Genomic DNA, 20151 nt, shown 5'->3' on the forward strand with positions numbered 1-20151 from the left:
ATGTAAAGTTCTTCTGAAGATTTGTCAGTTAAACACCGTTAGCTTGAAAAGCTATAAGATTTTCCTTGAGAAATTTGGAAATAATACAGGATGATTATTTTATATGATTTATTTATTTTTTTAATTTTTTTACAGAGACAGAGAGAGAGTCAGAGAGAGGGACAGATAGGAACAGACAGACAGGAACGGAGAGAGATGAGAAGCATCAATCATTAGTTTTTCATTGCAACACCTTAGTTGTTCATTGATTGCTTTCTCATATGTGCCTTGACCATGGGGCTACAGCAGACCGAGTAACCCCTTGCTCGAGCCAGCGACCTCCAAGCTGGTGAGCTTTGCTCAAACCAGATGAGCCCGCGCTCAAGCTGGCGACTTCGGGTTCTCGAACCTGGGTCTTCCGCATCCCAGTCCGACGCTCTATCCACTGTGCCACCACCCGGTCAGGCATGATTTATTTTTTTAATTGAGAGATTAAGAGGAAGTACTATCTATTTTCTGGTTTACTGTTATTTCTCAGCACTTTAATTTTTTTTTTTTTAAGTTTTCACTTGGGACTTTTCTTGGTTGGTCACAATCCTTATCCTTTAGAAGATCTTCTTCCATCCAGTTTTTAAGAAGATTACTGCTTTGCACCTGACCCTTGACGTGTTTGTTCTTTCTGTAGCTTCTTGTGTGGTTAGATCAGTGAAGAGTAAGTACCTTCTCCTGTTGATTACATAAGAATAAAGCCAGATGTTGGCCAATCAATGGCTTGATTTACTGTAGAAATTCTGGTAAGATTTTTACCTGCTTTGAGGTTTATCAGTCCTTAATAGCAAGATGGAATGGCAATCCTTAAATAGCAAAATGGCAAATTTTGATAAGTAAAATGTACTGTGTATATATAGTAGTTGCTTAATGGATATAAAGTTCAGGTCAAATATACTTAATTTTTATACTGCCTTAAGGTTCCACATCATTGCCAGATGGGTTGCAAGCTCTTTTTTTCTTGTTTCCTTTCCTTGTTCTTTGCAGCAAAAGTAATGAGGAATGAAATGGCGGTTTTACCCTTTAATTCACAAATGAATGGGATGGGTATTAACCTTCAGTAAATTGGTTTTAAGGGTTCATAGCACAATATCTGAGTCTTAATGGTTCAGGGCAATGGTTAGAGGGTTGGATTTTAGAGATTAATATGTCAGACACAACTTATGAATATGGTTCCATTCTCGGGACAACAATTTTTTCTTAAATGGGTTTTAGCTTGAATACATATATTTAAGCAACTTACCAAGACACACACACACACACACACACATTTATATCATGTATATGTATATATATGTATTTATATACACAAACATACACATATATATTATTTACACTGAATACATGTTATTATTTACACAAGACACAATAATATATATAATACATATAAAATAATATATATTATTATTTACGCTGAATTATACAAATAGCCAGGGATCAGTTTGGTGTTAATATTAGCTGAACATTTGAAGTTGAGGTATAAGACTTAGTATAGTAAAAACTTAAACTCTAGATTCATTTTTTATTGCAAATGTAATATGAGTGAGCAGATGAATTATCATTTCCTGATTTCGTATGATTTTAGAATAGACTTGTGAGGGAAGAGAGAGTTAATGATGTTTACATCTATACTCCTCCCCCCTCACCACCAAACCCCTCTGCTTTTCCACCTTTCCTCCTCTTGGCCAATATTATTAAAGTGTTAAATTATGGAAACACCTTAGGGGCCTATGATTTGTTCCCGAGAGGGTTCCACGGTTTCTCAACAAAACAAAGGAAACAAACCAGTATAGTTTCTCTTTTTTGCAGTAATCTTTCCTTCTTTTTCATCAAACTTAAAGGTATGTGGACTTTCTTTTAACCACCTCCTGCTTCCATTTGACAAGGTAACTCTCATTAAGAAGCAGGGAGTCATAGGACAGCGGAAGGTCATCCTTACAAAGGCACTTCTTTTTCAGTGATGCATTTAAACCTGACTCCCTCTGAGGCTTGTAGAGAAAGAAGAGGCAAAAGCAAGCTGTTGAATGTTAAATCTGACAGTATATTGCCATATTAATGTGTTGTAGTTAAGAACAGAAGAAAATTGGTGTTCTTTTGTTTCAGTGTGGACTGAAATAAAAATGAAAGCGAAAAAAAGAAGAGCATACAAGGGCCTTAGGGATCTGAAAAAGAACTTCCACACTCGAAATTTAGGATGAGTGGTTTTGAAGTATTTTTATCAAGATAATGCTAACTGTATTTATCAGGACAATGCAGAAAATGACCCATCTTCTCATCTCATAAAAGAGCTCTTTTCTTTCTCTGCTTTCCATTGATGGGACAGAGTAAACAGACAGGTTTCTGGTTTTTATGATCCTTAAAATTGCAAGGAAGAATTTAAGTGTATAATTCAAGAGATCCAGATTATAAAGGAAGTGTGAGTAGAGAGGCTTTGTGGATACTGATTGTAACTAGCTCAGATGGGCCCTTCAGGGTGTTTGGTTTCAGAGCAATACCAGATTGCAGAATTCCCGGTGTTTGCAAAAACAGCTGCATGGTCGCATTGTGTTCCGCAGCTTGTCAAATGTTCTGCTGAGTGCCCTTTCTAATTATTCTTATAATACAATATTTGTTTTTACATTATTTTATACTGGGCCACAGAAGTGTATGTATGCATGTGTATGTTTGTGTGTGTGTGTGTGTGTGTTTGTGTGTGTGTTGGAATATACAGCAATAAAAGTGCCTTTAGGAAAATGTATGTGTTGTAAATAAAGTTGCTTATCAAACATTAACAATGTTTATCTAAAAACACTCTCAAAGGCTTAGATCAAATTTACTTTTAATTCTTATGGACAATGGCAATGTAAATTTTGTTAGAGGTTATCGAGAAGTTTTTATGACTATGAAAACAGCTGAGTCAGCTGGGAGGGAGCATCCAGGGAATGACTTAATTGAACACCTGCAACTTCAGTTGTTCCTTTTACTTCTATGTTACTGGTGGGATTTGACTTAACTGTCAACTACCCCAGTGACCTGTCATTTTTAGCAAGGATAAAAACTCAGGCCACAGAATGAGATTGAAGCAGCTTGACTCTCTACCTTATTGCTTTTTTAAAGTTAAGTGACTACTATATTACCCAACTGAATGATCTGTCTGTTTCAATATGTGTGTCTTTTACTTCTAAGTGTTTTCTGAGGGGTATCTCTGAATAAACATCTTTATCTGCTACTGAATAAAAGCAGAAACCAACTTTTGAGCTAGAATTTAAACAAAACACTTCACTTGGTATGATAATTTGCTAGTGTCCTTGGAGATAAAAATAGGTAAAAATATTTATTCTACATTATATAAGACACAATTATCTCAATGAAATTCAACTGCCTGGTGCTGCGGGCATCCTAAACATAAGTGTAAGTGATTAAAGTTTGAGTGATTTTGCCTGCACTTCTTTTGATGAGCTATGCCTTGGAGTGAGCAGGAAGGTAGACATCTGGACCTGGTGGTGTTTCTATGGGACCCAGTTCCTGAGGCTTCCATACAGTGAGCAACATGCTAGGGTGGGTGATTCTGAGATTTAAAGGTAAACGTAATTTAACCGTGATGGCTCCTACATATAAGCCAACTACTTCATCTGATACCCAACCCAAGAAACAGTTTGTAATAATAATATATGTGTTTCATTATTAACATATAATAAAAGCTAGCATCAAGTCTAAGAACTACCATTATTTTGAAGAAAAAATAAGCACAAATAACATTTTGACATATTCCCAACAACTCTAATGGGTAATGAAAACATCTGTGCTTTCACAGGTAACAAAGTCACAAGTAGTGCTAACACTCTTGTGGTTTGTTGCTTGCATTATTGTATTTTCCCTGCTGAGGAAGAAAAAAGGGCGTAACCACAAAGTGTGGAATAGCAAAAGCTTTATTTAGTAGAGCACTTCCTGGACGAGGTTCTCTCGTCCACCAGACGGGGGCCAGAGAAGTCGCACCGCCTCCCCTGTTTGGGGGTAATTTATAGCATCGGTAGGGTGGTCGGGTTGATATGACATGGCGAAATTTCATTGGCTGACAGACAGTCGTTCTTTTTCAAAGGGCTCTGGGCCATTTTTTTTTTTGGCGTGCATGGGTGTGGGCTGTTCCAGCCAAAGTTCCTGGGCCTGGTTCCTCACCTGATCTTCCCCCATTGCCAACTGAGCTCACAATTATAGTAGAAGGAAGTGCCAGAATTTCAGTTAGAGGTTAGTGAAAATAAATATGTATTTTTTAAAATTATTTATTAATTTGAGAGAGAGAAGGAAGGAGAGAGAGAGGGACAGAAACATTAATCTGTTCCTATATGTGCCTGATCAGGAATCAAACTTGCAACCTTTGAGTATTGCAAAAATGCTCTAACCAACCAAGCTATCAGGCCAGGGCTAAATATGTATTCTTTACTTATCCAAGTTCAAGGGCCACTGCATTCACTCTCTGGTTAAGAACCCCTGCCTTTGGAATACCAAGCTGGGAAAAAGGGGAGTTCTGAAGCTTTTTATTACTTTTCCTGGGACAGATATTTTGGGTTTGTAACAAAATCCAATTACCGTTTCAGTCCCTGATGAGGTTCTATTATAATTTTTTTTCTTTATTTGGAATACAAATACTTTTCTATTTGTGGAGACCTACATTCTTCAAAGGACTTAACAAAGGCATCTCAGGGAGATGATTTGCATAAAATACTCATTTCTCCCACTGCGATTAACTGGAAGCCTTTTCAGGAAAAGTTCTTGCTTGCAAAGATAATCATAAGGTCATATATATTCCCAGGAGCAGGAAAATTTGTTATATGAAGAAGCTAGGCCTGACCTGTGGTGGCGCAGTGGATAGGGCGTTGACCTGGAAATGCTGAGGTCACCGGTTTGAAACCCTGGGCTTGCCTGGTCAAGGCACATATGGGAGTTGATGCTTCCAGCTCCTCCCCCCTGTCTCTCTCTCCTTTCTCTCTCTCTCTCTCCTCTCTAAAATGAATAAATAAATAAAAATTGTAAAAAAGAAAAGAAAAAAGAAGAAGCTAGAGGGCTTAGGGCTGCTTTGGGGGGAATTTTCTTGAGGAAGCTATAAACAAGAGTCCAAGAGGGAAAAGGATCTTGGAATTCTGGAGTGATGAGGGACTTCTTGGGGCAGAGAGAAAACAGAGTTCAAAGGGGGAAGGGTCAGTTAGGTAAGAGGTGGGAGATATGTTAATGTAAGTTGGGAGGTCAGGAAGCTTTGGCCCAAGTGAAAGTATGAGGTGCATGAGCCTAGCCAGGCAGATTGGAGATAGCTGTGATGGATCCTCACTGATATGCCAGGGATGTGGAACTTTACTGGCAGAGAAAGTCAGTTAAGTCTTTTAGTAGGAATGAGATGAAGAAATTTCTGATACAGGAATATCATCATGACCACATGTTTTAGTTGAATCAGGTGTGGGAAGAAAATATGGACAATAGTTTTAGAATCAGACAGAAAGTGATGGAGAAATTGATAGCTGTTTTCCCTATCCTGATGTCTTCCATAACTGCCTAAGAATAGGATTCACCTGGAGAGCTTATTAATTATGAAGGTTACCAAGATTCTGTTCTGCAAATTATAACCCCATTAAGTCTGGGATTTGTCGTTTTTAAAACAGCTCCATGTAATTTTCTCTTCAGACAAGTTGGGAAATACTCCACAGGAATGTTGGTCTGATCAAATGAGAAATTGTATGTGAGGATGTTAAAGCAAAAAATTGCACTGGACAGGCCCTGGCCGGTTGGCTCAGTGGTAGAGTGTCGGCCTGGCGTGCAGGAGTCCCGGGTTCAATTCCCGGCCAGGGCACACAGGAGAAGCGCCCATCTGCTTCTCCACCCCTCCCCCTCTCCTTCCTCTCTGTGTCTTTCTTCCCCTCCCGCAGCCAAGGCTCCATTGGAGCAAACTTGTCTTGGGCGCTAAGGATGGCTCCATGGCCTCTGCCTCAGGTGCTAGAATGGCCCTGGTTGCAACAGAGCAATGCCCCAGATGGGCAGAGCATCGTTCCCTGGTGGACATGCCGGGTGGATCCCAGTTGGGCGCATGCAGGAGTCTGACTGCCTTTCTGTTTCCAGCTTCAGAAAAAAAAAAAAAAAAAATTGCACTGGACAAAGTTAAACAGGCAGTGAAGACTTTATTCAAGATTGTTGTAACAGGGGAGAGAAACAAGAACTCAGTCTGAACTCAGCTTCACTAACCGGAAGGGAGCACTTTAGGGGAGAGATAGTCAGATCACTGGGACTGTAGAGCACATTGACTTATTCCTGAGTTTGCAAATGTTGATCTCTGTGATTTGGCCCTCTGTGTTTACTAATTGGTTTCCACCATTTAGCATGTTAGGTTTCTATCTTCCCACAGAGACTGGCAAATAGGGACACTTTTTCGAGCTGATTACATTTCTAACCATGACTCCTCATCCTTGAGGAAGACACTGCTAGGTTGTAAAAGTATGAGAGTCTGTGCTATGATTTACATCTCAACAGGGAAGAAAAAGAATTTACAGTTATTGTTAAGTAAGTAAGTAAAAATATTCTGAAGGAAGTACTCTAAGAAGGGGAGGTCAGGGGCCTGCTGTCGGGGAAAAGCCTGTCTCAAGTTTGGTCAGGCTGATGGAAGCTTAGTCAGGCTGTCTTGGTCAAGCGTAAGGTGCTGTTACTAGTACTACTGTCTCCAAGGTGGATAACACCTGGAAGAGCGTGGAAAGGAAGAATCAATATTAAGAATATTAGGAGGGAAAAATCAGCATACTTCCTAACCTAATGTTAGGAATTAATTCAAGAGGGGGATACAAAAAAGTGAGCAGTCAATGTCTAGTGACCCTAGACAAAGGGAGAATGAAGGTGTATTGATAGAAATGGAGTTTCCAGTTGGCCAGCGGAGTGGTGGTGCCAAACGACCCAGGCCATCCTTTGGTAGAAACAGGACCCTATAGTTAGCACCAGAAGTGGACAGAGAGAGGGAAAGCAGCAGGGCTGTGGGAGCCGCCTCTGGAGCGTGGGCCTTTCTCACAACCTCAGAACAGCCTGGACGGTGCATTTGTGATTAGTGCCCTGTATTAGCTTCACCTGAGTGTGTGTCCTTTCTCTCTCTCTCTCTCTCTCTCTCTCTCTCTCTCATACACACACACACACACACACACTGCACCCTGTATATATACTGAAGTATTTCAAAGTAAATTACAGGCATTTTAGCAGTTGAGTTTTATGGAAAAATGATGAGTTTCATTTAGCACAAGTTGTGTTGGGAATTTTTCAGAAAACTTGAGTGAGGAGGACGCCTGGGGAATGGTCTCTGAAGAGGAAACAACTAAAACCATAGAAGTGGATAAGATTTTCACAAACTGATTGAAGATATATGGCATTAATGTCTTACCTGTTTTAAAGGGAGTATTAAGGGGAAAAATAGAGGCCTAAGAGTTCACAGTCCGTTTATGCAGGGGAGAATGGTCCCAGTGTTGCCTGCTCCAGTGAGGGCGCAGTGCTAAGAACTGTAAAAAGTGCACTTGATTTGTTGTGGAACACCAGCGAAGAAGAGCATCTGTGAAGTGGATGGGGGAGTCAGATGCACGATTTAAGACAGAGAAAGACAAGTACCACGTGATTTCACTTATATGTACAGCTTAAAAATCAAAATAAATGAACAAACAATGAATAAAAGAGTGAGTGGTAAAAAAGAAACTGGCAGTGCAGGTGGAATCTGACTTTAAAAGCCATATGGAGGGAGAGATATACTCTAGTTTCTCTTCAGATCGCATAAAAGACATATGGAGGGACAGAGTGGGAAAGTGACAATTAAGTTACTGGTGATCTGTGAAAGTAATATGTTTTACTTTTTTCTTGTTCTTTTTTTTAGTGACCAGAAATGAGTAAACAAACAGAAAAAAACAATTCTACTGAAGAGGGACACACAGCTCAAAATTATCTTGAGCAAAACTATCAAATCGGACAAAAGCAACTGGTATGGCATGGCATACGGATGACTCCATGGTGTTTGGGGAGTTCCCAGCGTGGGGATCTCTGAGGAGCCCCAGATTTGGGTGGGAGGGTGGGCTCAGTCGGGACTCCTCAGGAAGGGTTTCTGTCCCCCCTCTCCCTACTGATGAGGCTTTCCCTCCTCTTAACTCTAATCACTGCTAAGCAGGGCTCACCTCCCATTTCTTCTCTGTGCCTCTCAGTCCCTGATGTTTTTAACCTAGTGTAGTATACTGAGCCCTTGGAGTAGAATATTTTACAGAATATGGTCAAGTGTCTTTATTTAACAAGCCCTTGGTTTTTTTCCTATTATATGCTAGTCATGGTCCCAAGATGTTACATATATTAATTTACTTAATCCTTATCACAAGATACTATTGTTAACCCCATTTCCCAAAAGGAGAAGCTAGACTTAAAGAAGTAGGAACTTGCTAAAGGTATACACCATTAACAAGTGGAAAGCCCAGATTAGAACACAGATAGGTTTACCATGCTGTCTGTGTTCTTCAGTTCTACCTGTGCTACTGAGAATATTACCATATGGAACTAAGATGCACTCATTTCACAGCTGTACCTAAACACAGAATTGTTTCATAAGGTTAAGTTTGTACAACTCCATAAATACACACTAAAATGAAATTTTAAAGATTTATATTACTTATAATATATTTCTATTATTTTGGACTGACTAGGATTTTTATGGTTTTGAGTGTAGCATTTAATTTAAGTCTTTAATGAATTTTGAGTTCATTTTTCTATATCGTGTTAGAAGGTGGTTCAGTTTTATTTTTTTGCATGTGTCTGTCCAATTTTCCCAACACTATTTATGAATAGACTATCTTTACCCCATTGCATATTCTTGTCTCCTTTGTCAAATATTAATTGACCATAAAGGCATGGGTTCATTTCTGGCCTCTCTATTCTGTTCCATTGATCCATTCTATGTGTCTGTTTTTATGATAGTACCATGTTGTTTTGATTATTGTGGCTTTGTAGTACAGTTTGATATCAGGTGGTATGATTTCTGCAACTTTGTTTTTCTTTCTCAAAATTGCTGTGGCTATTCTGGGTCCTTTGTGGTTTCATGTAAATTTTTGGAATCTTTGTTCTAGTTCTGTGAAATACACATGGATATCTTGATAGGAATTGTGTTGAATTTATAGATTGCTTTAGGTGTATGGACATTTTATGATGTTAACTCTTTCTGTCCATCAACATGGTGTATGATTCCACTTATTTGTATCTTCTTCAATTTCTTTCTTCAGAATCCTATAATATTTCAAGTATAGTTTTTTTATGTGCTTGGTTAAATTTATTCCAAAGTATTTAATTTTTCTTGATGTAATTGTAGATGGGATTGTTTTTTTTAGTTTCCCTTTCTGATATTTTATTACTTGTGTATAAAAATGCAACTAATTTCTGTGTATTTATTTAGCATCCTTCCACTTTACTAAATTCACTTATCAGTTCTACTAGATTTTTAGTGGGATCTTTAGGGTTCTCTAATACAGTGTCATGACATCTATCTTCTTCAGTTTATTTCTTCAGTGCCTTATAGTTTTCTGAGTACAAGTCTTTTATATCTTTGGTTTAATTCACTCCTAAGTTCTTTTTATGTGTGTGCAATTGTGAATGGGTTTGTTTTTTAGTTTTTCTTTCTGATAGTTCATCATTGCTGTATAAAAATGACTGATTTCTGGTTATCAATTGTGTATCCTGCTACTTGACTGAATTCATTTATCGGTTCTAGTAGTTTTTTTGGCAGAATCCTAAGGGTTCTCTATATACATTATAATGTCACTTGCAAATAATGAGAGTTTTACTTCTTCCTTTTTAATTTGGATGCCTTTATTTCTTCTTCTTGTTTGTTTACTGTGGCTCGGATTTCCAGTACTATGTTGACTAAGACTGGTAGCAGACATCTCTGTCTTGCTTCTGATTTTAAAGGAGGAAATGCTTTTAGTTTTTACTCATTAAGTATGATGTTGGCTATCAGTTTGTCATATACGGCCTTTATTACATTGTGGTCAGTTCCCACTTTGCTGAGAGTTTTTATCATAATTGGGTGCTGGATATTATTAAATGCTTTTTCTGTATCTGTTGATATGATCACATGATTTTTATCCTTCATGCATCCCCAGAATAAATTCCACTTGATCATGGTATTAGATCTTTTTAATGTACTGCTAATCCAGTTTGGTAATATTTTGTGGAACATTATAGAATCTAGATTCATCAGGGATATTAGCATATAATTTTCTGTTTTTGTAGTGCCTTGATCTGGTTTTGGAATAATGATAATGCTAGCCTTGTAAAACAAGCTTGGGAGTTTTTCCCTCCTCTTGAATGTTTTGGAATAGTTTGAGAAGGGTAAGTGCTAGTTCTTCTTTGAATGTTTGGTAAAATTCACCTGTGAAGTTGTCTGGTCTAAGACCTGAATTTGTTGGGAGTTTTTTGAGGACCGCTTCAATTTCATTAGTTATAATTTGTTTTCAGTTTCTCTGACTCTTCCTGATTCAGTTTCAGGAGATTGTATGTTTCTAAACATTTATCCATTTTTCCAGATTGTCCAATCTATTGGCATATACTTGTTCTTAATATTTTCTTATAACTCTTTGTATTTCTTAGGTGTCAGTTGTTACTTCTCCTCTTTTAATTCTGATTTTGTTTATTTGGATCCTCTCTTTTTTTCTTGATGAGTCTGCTTACAGGTTTGTCAATCTTGATTATCTTTTAAAGAACCATTCTTGGTTTCATTGATCTTTTGCATTGTTTTTTAGACTCTTATTTCATTTATTTCTGCCCTTTGTATTCCCTTTTTTGTGCTCTCTTGGTGTTTGTTGTTTTGTATTAGGTACTTCTGCTATATTTTGTAGTCTTGCTAAGATGGCCTTATGTAGTGGGTGCCCATTATCCTTGATTACCAAAGCAGAGTGCACCAGGAATATATACATAAATTCCTTATGGGGGTTATGTGGGCCTCTGTTTTACTTATCTTGATTTCTGTTGGCCTGTTCATGCGTAGAGTCTACCTTCAGGCTGGCTGACAGTGGGAATCAACCTATACCTCAGTTTATAAACTACTGTTGCAGAATCTGCAACAGGGTCTTGTGTTGGTTGAGATCTGTTTTGGATATGCCACTTTTGAAGCTAATTGTATCTTGCTCTGCTGTAGTGTAAAGTTGGTTAATGGGTGTGTTGATTCTAGGGCCTTTGAGGAAGGACTCTGGTGCAGCTGATGTCAGATACTCCCTGTGACTGACTCTGGGCAACCTGTTTGAAGCTACAAAGCAATCAACAGCTTGTGGCTTCCTTTGCTGGGCTTGGGTATGTGTAGGTAGGACCAAACTGTGCACCAGTGACAGCTTTTACCAGCAACAGGCCCAGGGGCATTTCAGCAAAAGTCCGTAGGCACCCTGAGATTCGCCTTCACCTGCTGCCAACTGCTGGCTGCCTGTTAGAATCAGTCACTGAAAGAGCCTGTGGCAGTACTCTAGTTGCATGAGGTAGGTTCTTCATCAGTCACCAGGTAGGAGTGAGGGGTGTTTAGCAGATTGATACAGATTCAAACTTGGTACCTGAGGTAGTTCTGAGGCCACTCAGAAAATGTCCCAGGGTATAGTAAATGTAGTTGCCACCTGCTGTGTGCTTGCACACCTTTGTGGTGGATATGGTCTCAGGGAGTCGTCAAGGTGAGGCCGGCCAAGTTTATCAGTCCCAAACAACCAAGGTATGCCAGTGTGAAGGGAAGGCTGTGCACTGCTCAAGAATGGGAGGTAATAATGGCCTCCATCCTAGAACCACACAACTCATTCTTTCCCAGATTCTGCCAGGAGCATAATCTCAGCAGGGTGGACCCACCTGGATTCCAGAGGATGGGATTAGGGGAACTCCTGTAAGGGGGAGTTGCTGGTCAGGCTTAGGTAATGATGGGGGCTTGGTACCCACACCAGAGCCACACATCTCAGTTTATCCCAGATGTTTTCCAGATCTCGCAGGGCAGAGACACCAAGAATCTGGAGGGTAGGGTTGCTAAGAGCTCTGAGAGTAGAACAAGCAAATATCTTGTGAGGAAGAGGCACCAGTCAGGTTTAAGGGGAAGTGGGAGTAATGGCTCCACCTTAAAGCCACACAACTCAGTCACTGACACCCCCTGAGTCCTTTTCTACCATAAAATGCTAATTCTGACTTCCATCTATAATACATTTGAGAAGCAAACTGGCATTTTTGCAGGTTTAAAAAGAATTCTGTTATCCATTTGGTTGTTTTTTACATTTTTATTATATAAATTTTAAACTATGAATTTATTTATTGATAATGACCTCACTTGAAGAAATTGATATCATTTTTTGAAACTTAATCAGATTAAACTGGTTCTTTCTCTAGGTAATATCTATCCTTTCATGCCATTGTGGTAAAAGTTTCTGAAATTTTATTTTGATATGATGTAAAACAGATAAAACTATCCAGTTTTTACTACTAATACATTTTATTTTTTTCATAGCAACAGATAGAGCGGCAGTTAAGATGCTTGGCATTTCAAAACCCTGGACCACAGGTAGCAGACTTTAATCCCGAAACACGACAGCAAAAAAAGAAAGCTCGGATGTCAAAGATGAATGAGTATTTTTCTATAAATTACAAGTAAGATAATAATTTGTTACATTTTATTAGCGGGATAATAAAATGCATGAGTTCTCCTCGACAAAGCAAAGTAATTAAAGGTTGTCTCTTGTTTATGATTTAAAAATACATTTTCTTTATCATATGATCTCACTTACATGTGGAATCTAATGAACACTATAAACTGAGGAACAAAACACACAGAGGCAGGGTCACAGGGAACAGATGGACAGCTGTCAAAGGGAAGGGGGAAGAGAAGACGGGGTCAAAGAAGGTGAAGGGATTAGCCAAGTTATAGGTACATAGCACATAGATACAAACAACAGGGTAGCAATTCCCAGAGGGAAAGGGGGAGGGCGGTCGGGGGGAGCAAAAGGGTGAAACAGGGTGGAAAGAGACTTTGCATGGGGTATGGGGTGCATGATGGTGGGGGATAGAGCATGTTATATTGAGTGGGTCCCTTGAAACCATGTCAACACAATAAATTAAAAATAAAAATGAAAAAAATAAAATAAAATAAAAATATGTTTTCTAAAGTACAATATCACCTCATGTGTCTGGAAGTTATCACCTTTAAGAAATAGACTATAATTCCAAATTAGAAATCAATTTTTACAAAAGACTTCAGAAGCCCTTGTATTAGAGCCGAGTTCAGGAACCTATGGCTCGTGAGCCAGACGTGGCTCTTTTGATGGCTGCATCTGGCTTGCAGACAAATCTTTAATAAAAATAATAATAATGTTTAAAATATAAAACATTCTCATGTATTACAATCCATTCATTTCCTACCGCTCATGTTAATGGTTGCGGGTGGCTAGAGCCAATCACAGCTGTCCTCTGGGACAACACCAAATTTTTATTGGATAATGGATAACGTACACGGGTCGTTGTGAGGTCAGGAAGTAAACTTCCCTCCTTTTAATCAAGTAGTCAGCTAGCTAATTGAAAAAAACCCTTATGACAAAGAAGATGGCTAAAAGAAAAAAGATGAGGAGTATCATACTTTTTAGCTGGAATGGACAGAGGAATTTGCCTTTGTGGAGAGAGCAGGTTCTGCAGTGTGTCTAATATGCAATGATAAAATTGCATCTATGAAACAGTCAAATATAAAGCTGCACTTCGACACACACCATACTACATTTGCGTCGAAATATCCAGCGGGGACAGCAGGAAGAAAGCATGTCAAGAGCTACTGTGCAGAGTGCAAGCTAGTCAGCAGCAACTCCATGTTTGGACCCAACAAGGTGACTGGAATTCGGCTAGCTTTGCTGGTGCTTTAGCAATTGTGAGAAACGGAAAGCCATTCACAGATGGGGAGTATGCCAAAACATTCATGCTTGATGTTACCAATGAACTTTTTGACAACTTTTCGGATAAAGACAGGATAATCAAATGAAAAAAGACATGCCTCTGTCGGCAAGAACTGTGCACAATTGTACCATCATGATGGCAAATCAAATTGAGGCAACACAAGTGAAGGACATAAATGCAGCACCATTCTTTTCTCTAGCTTTGGATGAGTCAACAGACGTAAGCCATTTATTCCAGTTCAGCATAATTGCACGGTATGCTGTCAGTGACACACTACGTGAGTAAAGTCTTGCTGTTTTGCCTATGAAAGACAACAAGAGGGGAGGATTTATTCAAGTCTTTCACTGAGTTCACTAAAGAAAATATCTACTGATGGATAAACTTACTTCGTTGTGTATTGATGATGCTCCATGCATGGTGGGGAAAAACAGAGGATTCGTAGCACTTCTTCATGAACATGAAAAGAGACCCATCCTAAGTTTTCACTGCATCCTATATCAGGAGCACTTTGTGCTCAGATGTGTGGCGAGCACGTTGGTGAGGTGATGTCGCTGGTCATTCGGGTGGTTAACTTTATTGTTGCCTGAGCTTTAAATGATCTCCAGTTTAAAGCACTGCTGGATGAAGTTGGGAATAATTATCCTGGCCTGCTTCTGCACAGCATTGTGCGTTGGTTGTCAAGAGGAAAGGTGCTCAGCCGTTTTGCGGATTGTCTGAGCGAAATCCGGACTATTCTTGAAATGGAAATGTTGAGCATCCTGAGTTAGCTAACACTGAGTGGTTCCTGAAGTTCTACTATCTTGTGGACATGACTGAACATCTGAACCAGCTCAATGTGAAAATGCAAGGTGTTGGAAATACAGTGATATCCCTTCAACAAGCAGTGTTTGCGTTTGAAAACAAGCTGGAACTCTTCATTGAAACAGGTCGTTTCCTACACTTTGAAAAACTGGGAGAGTTTAAAGATGCATGCACAGCAAGTGACCCTGCTCAATACCTTGATCTCCAGCAGCTAGTGGGCTTCACATCTAATCTTCAGTCATTGAAAGCGCACTTTGGAGAATTTCGTGAGTGCACTTGTCTTTTTAATTTCATCACTCATTCACACGAGTGAACAGTGGACAGCGCCAACCTGAGTTACATCCCCAATGTCTCCATCAGAGATTTTGAGCTAAAAGCTGCTGACCTGAAGGCCTCAGACATGTGGGTGAATAAGTTCAAGTCACTGAATGAAGATTTGGAAAGACTTGCACGACAGCAAGCAGAGTTGGTGAGTAAACACAAGTGGGGAGAAATGAAAAAAATTCAACCTGCAGACCAGCTGATTGTCAAAACTTGGAACGCGCTTCCTGTCACATACCACACACTGCAGCATGTGAGTATTGCTGTACTGACAATATTTGGCTCTACATATGTATGTCAGCAGTCTTTCTCATATCTAAAGAATGTTAAGACCAATCTATGATCACGTTTAACGGATGGAAGTCTCAACGCCTGCATGAAGCTTAACCTCACCATGCATCAACCAGACTATAAAGCCATCAGCAAAACTGTGCAGCAGTCGCATTAGTGGTAAGAAGTACTTTATTCATCATTGGTTAGCAACAGCATAACAATGTTATTAAAAGGATTCATAGACTTATTATACTTTAAAAGTGTTGGTCTTACATAAAATGCACACATTTACTAGTATTTAGTGTTAAATATACTGTATGGCTCTCACGGAATTACATTTTAAAATATGTGGTGTTCATGACTCTCTCAGCCAAAAAGGTTCCCGACCCCTGGATTAGAGTAACAACTTTAGTAGAAAAGATGATTAAAAGATAAAAGATATATCTTTTCAGAGAGAGAGGAAGGAAGAAAAAGAAACATTGAGCCTGACCAGGTGGTGGCGCAGTGCATAGAACATCGGACTGTGATGTGGAGGACCAAGGTTCGAGACCCCGAGGTCTCCAGCTTGAGCGTGGGCTCATCTGGTTTGAGCAAAGCTCACCAGCTTGGACCCAAGGTTGCTGGCTTCAGCAAGGGGTTACTTGGTCTGCTGTAGCCCTATGGTCAAGGCACATATGAGAAAGCAATCAATGAACAACTAGGGTGTCGCAACGAAAAATAATTGATGCTTCTCGTCTCTCTCCATTCCTGTCTGTCTTTCCTATCTGTCCCTCTCTCTGACTCTCTCTCTGTCTCTGTAAATAAATAAATAAATAAATAAATAAATAAATAAATAAATATAAGAAAGATTGATTTGGCCTGACCAGGTGGTGGCGCAGTGGATAGAGCATCGGACTGGGATGCGGAAGGACCCAAGTTCAAGACCCAAGGTCACCAGCTTGAGCGCGGGCTCATCTGGCTTGAGCAAAAAGCTCACCAGCTTGGACCCAAGGTCGCTGGCTCCAGCAAGGGGTTACTCAGTCTGCTGAAGGCCCGCGGTCAAGGCACATATGAGAAAGCAATCAATGAACAACTAAGAAGTCGCAATGCGCAACGAAAAACTAATGATTGATGCTTCTCATCTCTCTCCATTCCTGTCTGTCTGTCCCTGTCTATCTCTGCCTCTGTAAAAAAAAAAAAAAAAAAAAAAAAAAAAAAAAGATTGATTTGTTTTTCCATTTATTTATGTATTCATTGTTGCTTTTTATATGTGCCCTGACCAAGGATCAAACCTGCAACCTTGGCATATTGGGACAATGCTCTAATCAGCTGAGCTACCTGGCCAGGGCCAGAGAGATGTATCATTTGAAGGAGAAGTAATATAACTATGGGAATTGATTCAGGTATCATACGGGCACAAAGAATCATAAGTAAAATGATTGCTAGTGCATTAGAAATATAAACTAATAAAACCATAATGAAAAAGGTTGACACATTCTACTACATTAAAATTGAGAATTTATACTCATTAAAAAAGATCCTTAAAATAATGACACAAATCACAAGACAGGAGAAGTTATTTATAATTTAAAAGGTTGGTATCCAAAATATAGAGAGAATTCTACAAGTCAATGAAAATATAAATTTTCTCAGAAAAATGAACCAAGCAATGAACAGACATTTCATAGAGGAAAAGGCTAATCAACACTCAGGATACTGAACCCCATCAGTAACAAGTGAAGAAGTGCCCCACTTCCTAGACAGGCAAAGAATTTGGTCTGATGATATCAATGTTGATGAAACTATGAGACATGAATTGAGTATAGCATGATACAACCACTCTGTAAAAACAACTTGGCATTACCTATATAGCTTATAACCTAACATCTTTACTCCTGGAGATATGTCGTAAAAACTGTTACACATGTACAGTATGAGATGTTCAAGACATTTCATAGCATCACTGCAACAGCAAAGAAAATAAAGTAGTAATAATCCAAATGCCCATCCATAAGGGAAAAGATAAGTAACTTATACATTCATTCAGTGGAATACATGAAGAAGTAAAAATATTTGGATACAGCTACACTATCAGAGGCAGAATAAAAAATCAAATTACAGAAGAATATATGTAGTATGCTTGGGGATACATCCACATGTGTAATGACTAAAAGTAAAACAAGAAGGTGATGTTTATAATATCAAGGTGAAGTTCCTTGTGGGCAGAGGGATGCAATACATGGGGCACAGAGAGGACATCGAAGTACAGTACTCTTTTATCATTATGCTGGGAGTGGCCACACAGTTTGTTTTATTTTGTTTTTATCTGTGCTTGTATGTTTTATATACTTTTGTATGTATGATGGTTTAGAATTTTGCAAACAATACATTGATGGGCAAGAAACTATAAAATCTATCTTGATGCCTGAGTTAGGATGAGGCAGTGTTTGGGTTAAGGCAAAGGGAAAGGACAGAACCTGATCTCTTGCCTTTAGAGCCACCCGCCCTTCTCCCATCATTCCCATAATAGATTTTAAATTCAGTTGACACCTGAATTTCCTAGTGGGCTTGGGAGGGGTAGAAGAGCTTCCATTCCACAGAAGAAATGCTTCCTATGGAAATCCTCATTCTCTGCTAAAGTGTGATAATCAGGTAGCAAGTATATACATAATTGATCCTCAACTTTCCCTGCTTTATTAGGAGGGGGAAGAGGACAGAACAGCATCAGCTAACTGAACAGGTAGAGAGGAGAGGTCATGCCTGCTTTGGGACCCAGGGTGCAGAAGATCATCATTCCACAGCCTTTTTTGACTTCTGGTAATGATGGATTCAGGCTGTACAGAAGTACTTTTGTTATTCTAAGGCTTCAAGCAGTTTGGTTTTGAGAGGGTGTTGGAATTCTTTGAAAACCATTTGCCTCCTGGATTTGTTGTAGAGGCTGACAGAGAAAGTGTTGGAACCTGAGGCATGGTGTAGACTCTGGTGTTTTCCTCTGGTACAGGAGGTTTTGCCTATGCTCAGAGCTTACAGTGGATCCCCCATCTTAGTCACCTGTTTTCTTCCTCCTCACTGAGTGAAAACAGAATCAGAAAGGGAACAGAAGCAATAACAATTAGCTAAGAAACTGTTTCATTTATTTACTTTTTAAATGATGAGGAAATTTTAATGCCTGGCATTAAAAAATGTAATTGTATTCCCTATAGGGCATTTTTTCTCAAGAAAGAAAAAAAGAATGTGATTTGCTAGGGAAAACTTGATCAAGAATGGTTATATACTGCTCACAAAATATATATACTGCTCACTGCTTCATATGAAGCGATAAAATATTCCCTAACTTTTGTGAGCAGTATATTTTAAAGGAAAAATTGGGACATTTGTAGAAGGGAGCTTTAACCAGCTATTCCTCATAATTTGCTTAGATGGAATATTACATTCTCCAGCATGCTGGAAAAGTAAAGTATTTTTTACCCTCAGTGACAATACTGACTGTACTTGCTCACATATTGACTAAATTTTCCAGGACATAACTGCCATATAATATTCTGAAATGTTGCTGGGTAATCTCAAAGGTGCTATTCTTCCAAATAAAATGATCATATTAATGTTTGCTGCATAATAATTTATCCTCAATTTTGAGGAAAATTACACTTTCATGTTAGTGTCTTTTTTTTTTCTTTGCAGAGTTATGAATAAGTATGACAAAATTGGCAGACTGATCTGTAACGATGCAGATCTGTGCGACTGCCTGGAGAAGAACTGCCTGGGCTGCTTCTACCCCTGCCCCAAGTGTAACTCCAACAAGTGTGGGCCTGAGTGCCGCTGCAGCCGCAAGTGGGTCTATGATGACATTGTCACCGAGTCCGGAGAGGTCATCAGCACGCTGCCTTTTCATGTTCCTGACTAGGAGCTGTTACATGTGAATTGATCTGTTTCTTCTTTATGTTTAAATCAACCCCTTCCTCTTGGTGAATTGCTAGGGCTTAGGGGAAAATATTGGAAAAAAACACACTTAAGAGCCTTATCCTCCAAAACTGTAGAACAGTTTAGATTAGGCAGTCATTCTTACTGTGTCTTCTCAGATTCCTTCCCTTGTAACCGAAGAGTGTGACAGTGGGTGGACCCCAGTTTCTCTCGTCAACACTCCCATCCCAGCTCTACTCTTCCCTCAAACTGAAAATCTCGTTTCTCTTTGCTGGTAGCTGAGAAATTGTAATTTTGAGATTTTAAGAATTCTTTAGCTGAGAGTTTTTTTTTTTAAATTAAAATCATAAGTTGATAATATCTAGTTACCCTTAGGTCATACACATAGATTTAGAATTTAGCAACAATTGCTATGTGGACTTAAAAAGAGACCCAGACCTTGTGACTTTGCATTATATATTTATGGTTTCGTTTTTATTTATTTCAATAATATTAAAATTAAATTTGGTAATCTTTTTTATTAAAAATTTATATTTTATTTGTAAAATTGAGAAATTAGGACTTGTATATCCTAAAAGCCAGTGGTTTATATTTTTTTCATTTCAGCCTCAGTATTTCAGAATTTTTTTCAAAAGAAAACTTATACAAAACTGTATTTGTTATCTGTTTGCTAATTAAATATATTACTCTGCAGTTGAATGGAGATATGATTTTTTTTTTCAAATCTGATACATTTTAGGAGGTTTATAGAAAGTTGAACTCAGTCATCCTTAAATTTGTTGTTTTTAATTCCAACTACCTTAAGTTGGTGCTTTTCATACTTGTGTGTGGACCACCCTTAGAGAACCATTTCTTTTTTCTTTTTTTTGTAATGGAGACAGAGTCAGAAGAGGGACAGATACGGACAGACAGATA

The 20151-nt window shown here is 38.8% G+C and overlaps 1 protein-coding gene across 1 annotated transcript; it reads left to right on the forward strand.

Moving 5' to 3' along the window:
* Positions 1–1817: 1817 nt before the first annotated feature.
* ARL14EPL (ADP ribosylation factor like GTPase 14 effector protein like) lies at positions 1818–19787 on the forward strand. The gene is made up of 4 exons (XM_066277893.1): positions 1818–1868; positions 7889–7993; positions 12512–12651; positions 18997–19787. The coding sequence occupies exons 2-4, from the start codon at positions 7898–7900 to the stop codon at positions 19217–19219; spliced, it is 459 nt and encodes a 152-aa protein (XP_066133990.1). The 5' UTR covers positions 1818–1868; positions 7889–7897; the 3' UTR covers positions 19220–19787.
* The last annotated feature ends 364 nt before the right edge of the window (positions 19788–20151 follow it).

The sequence above is a fragment of the Saccopteryx bilineata genome, chromosome 4 (assembly GCF_036850765.1).
Source record: "Saccopteryx bilineata isolate mSacBil1 chromosome 4, mSacBil1_pri_phased_curated, whole genome shotgun sequence".
NCBI classification, from domain to species: Eukaryota; Metazoa; Chordata; class Mammalia; order Chiroptera; family Emballonuridae; genus Saccopteryx; species Saccopteryx bilineata.

What these genes read in the sequence shown, in the direction of transcription:
- ARL14EPL (XM_066277893.1), top strand. Translation starts at nt 7,898, where the DNA reads ATGAGTAAACAAACAGAAAAAAACAATTCTACTGAAGAGGGACACACA. An exon ending in AAATCGGACAAAAGCAACTG is followed by an intron (nt 7,994 to 12,511) that starts GTATGGCATGGC and finishes TTTTTTTCATAG; the next exon opens with CAACAGATAGAGCGGCAGTT. An exon ending in TATTTTTCTATAAATTACAA is followed by an intron (nt 12,652 to 18,996) that starts GTAAGATAATAA and finishes TTTTCTTTGCAG; the next exon opens with AGTTATGAATAAGTATGACA.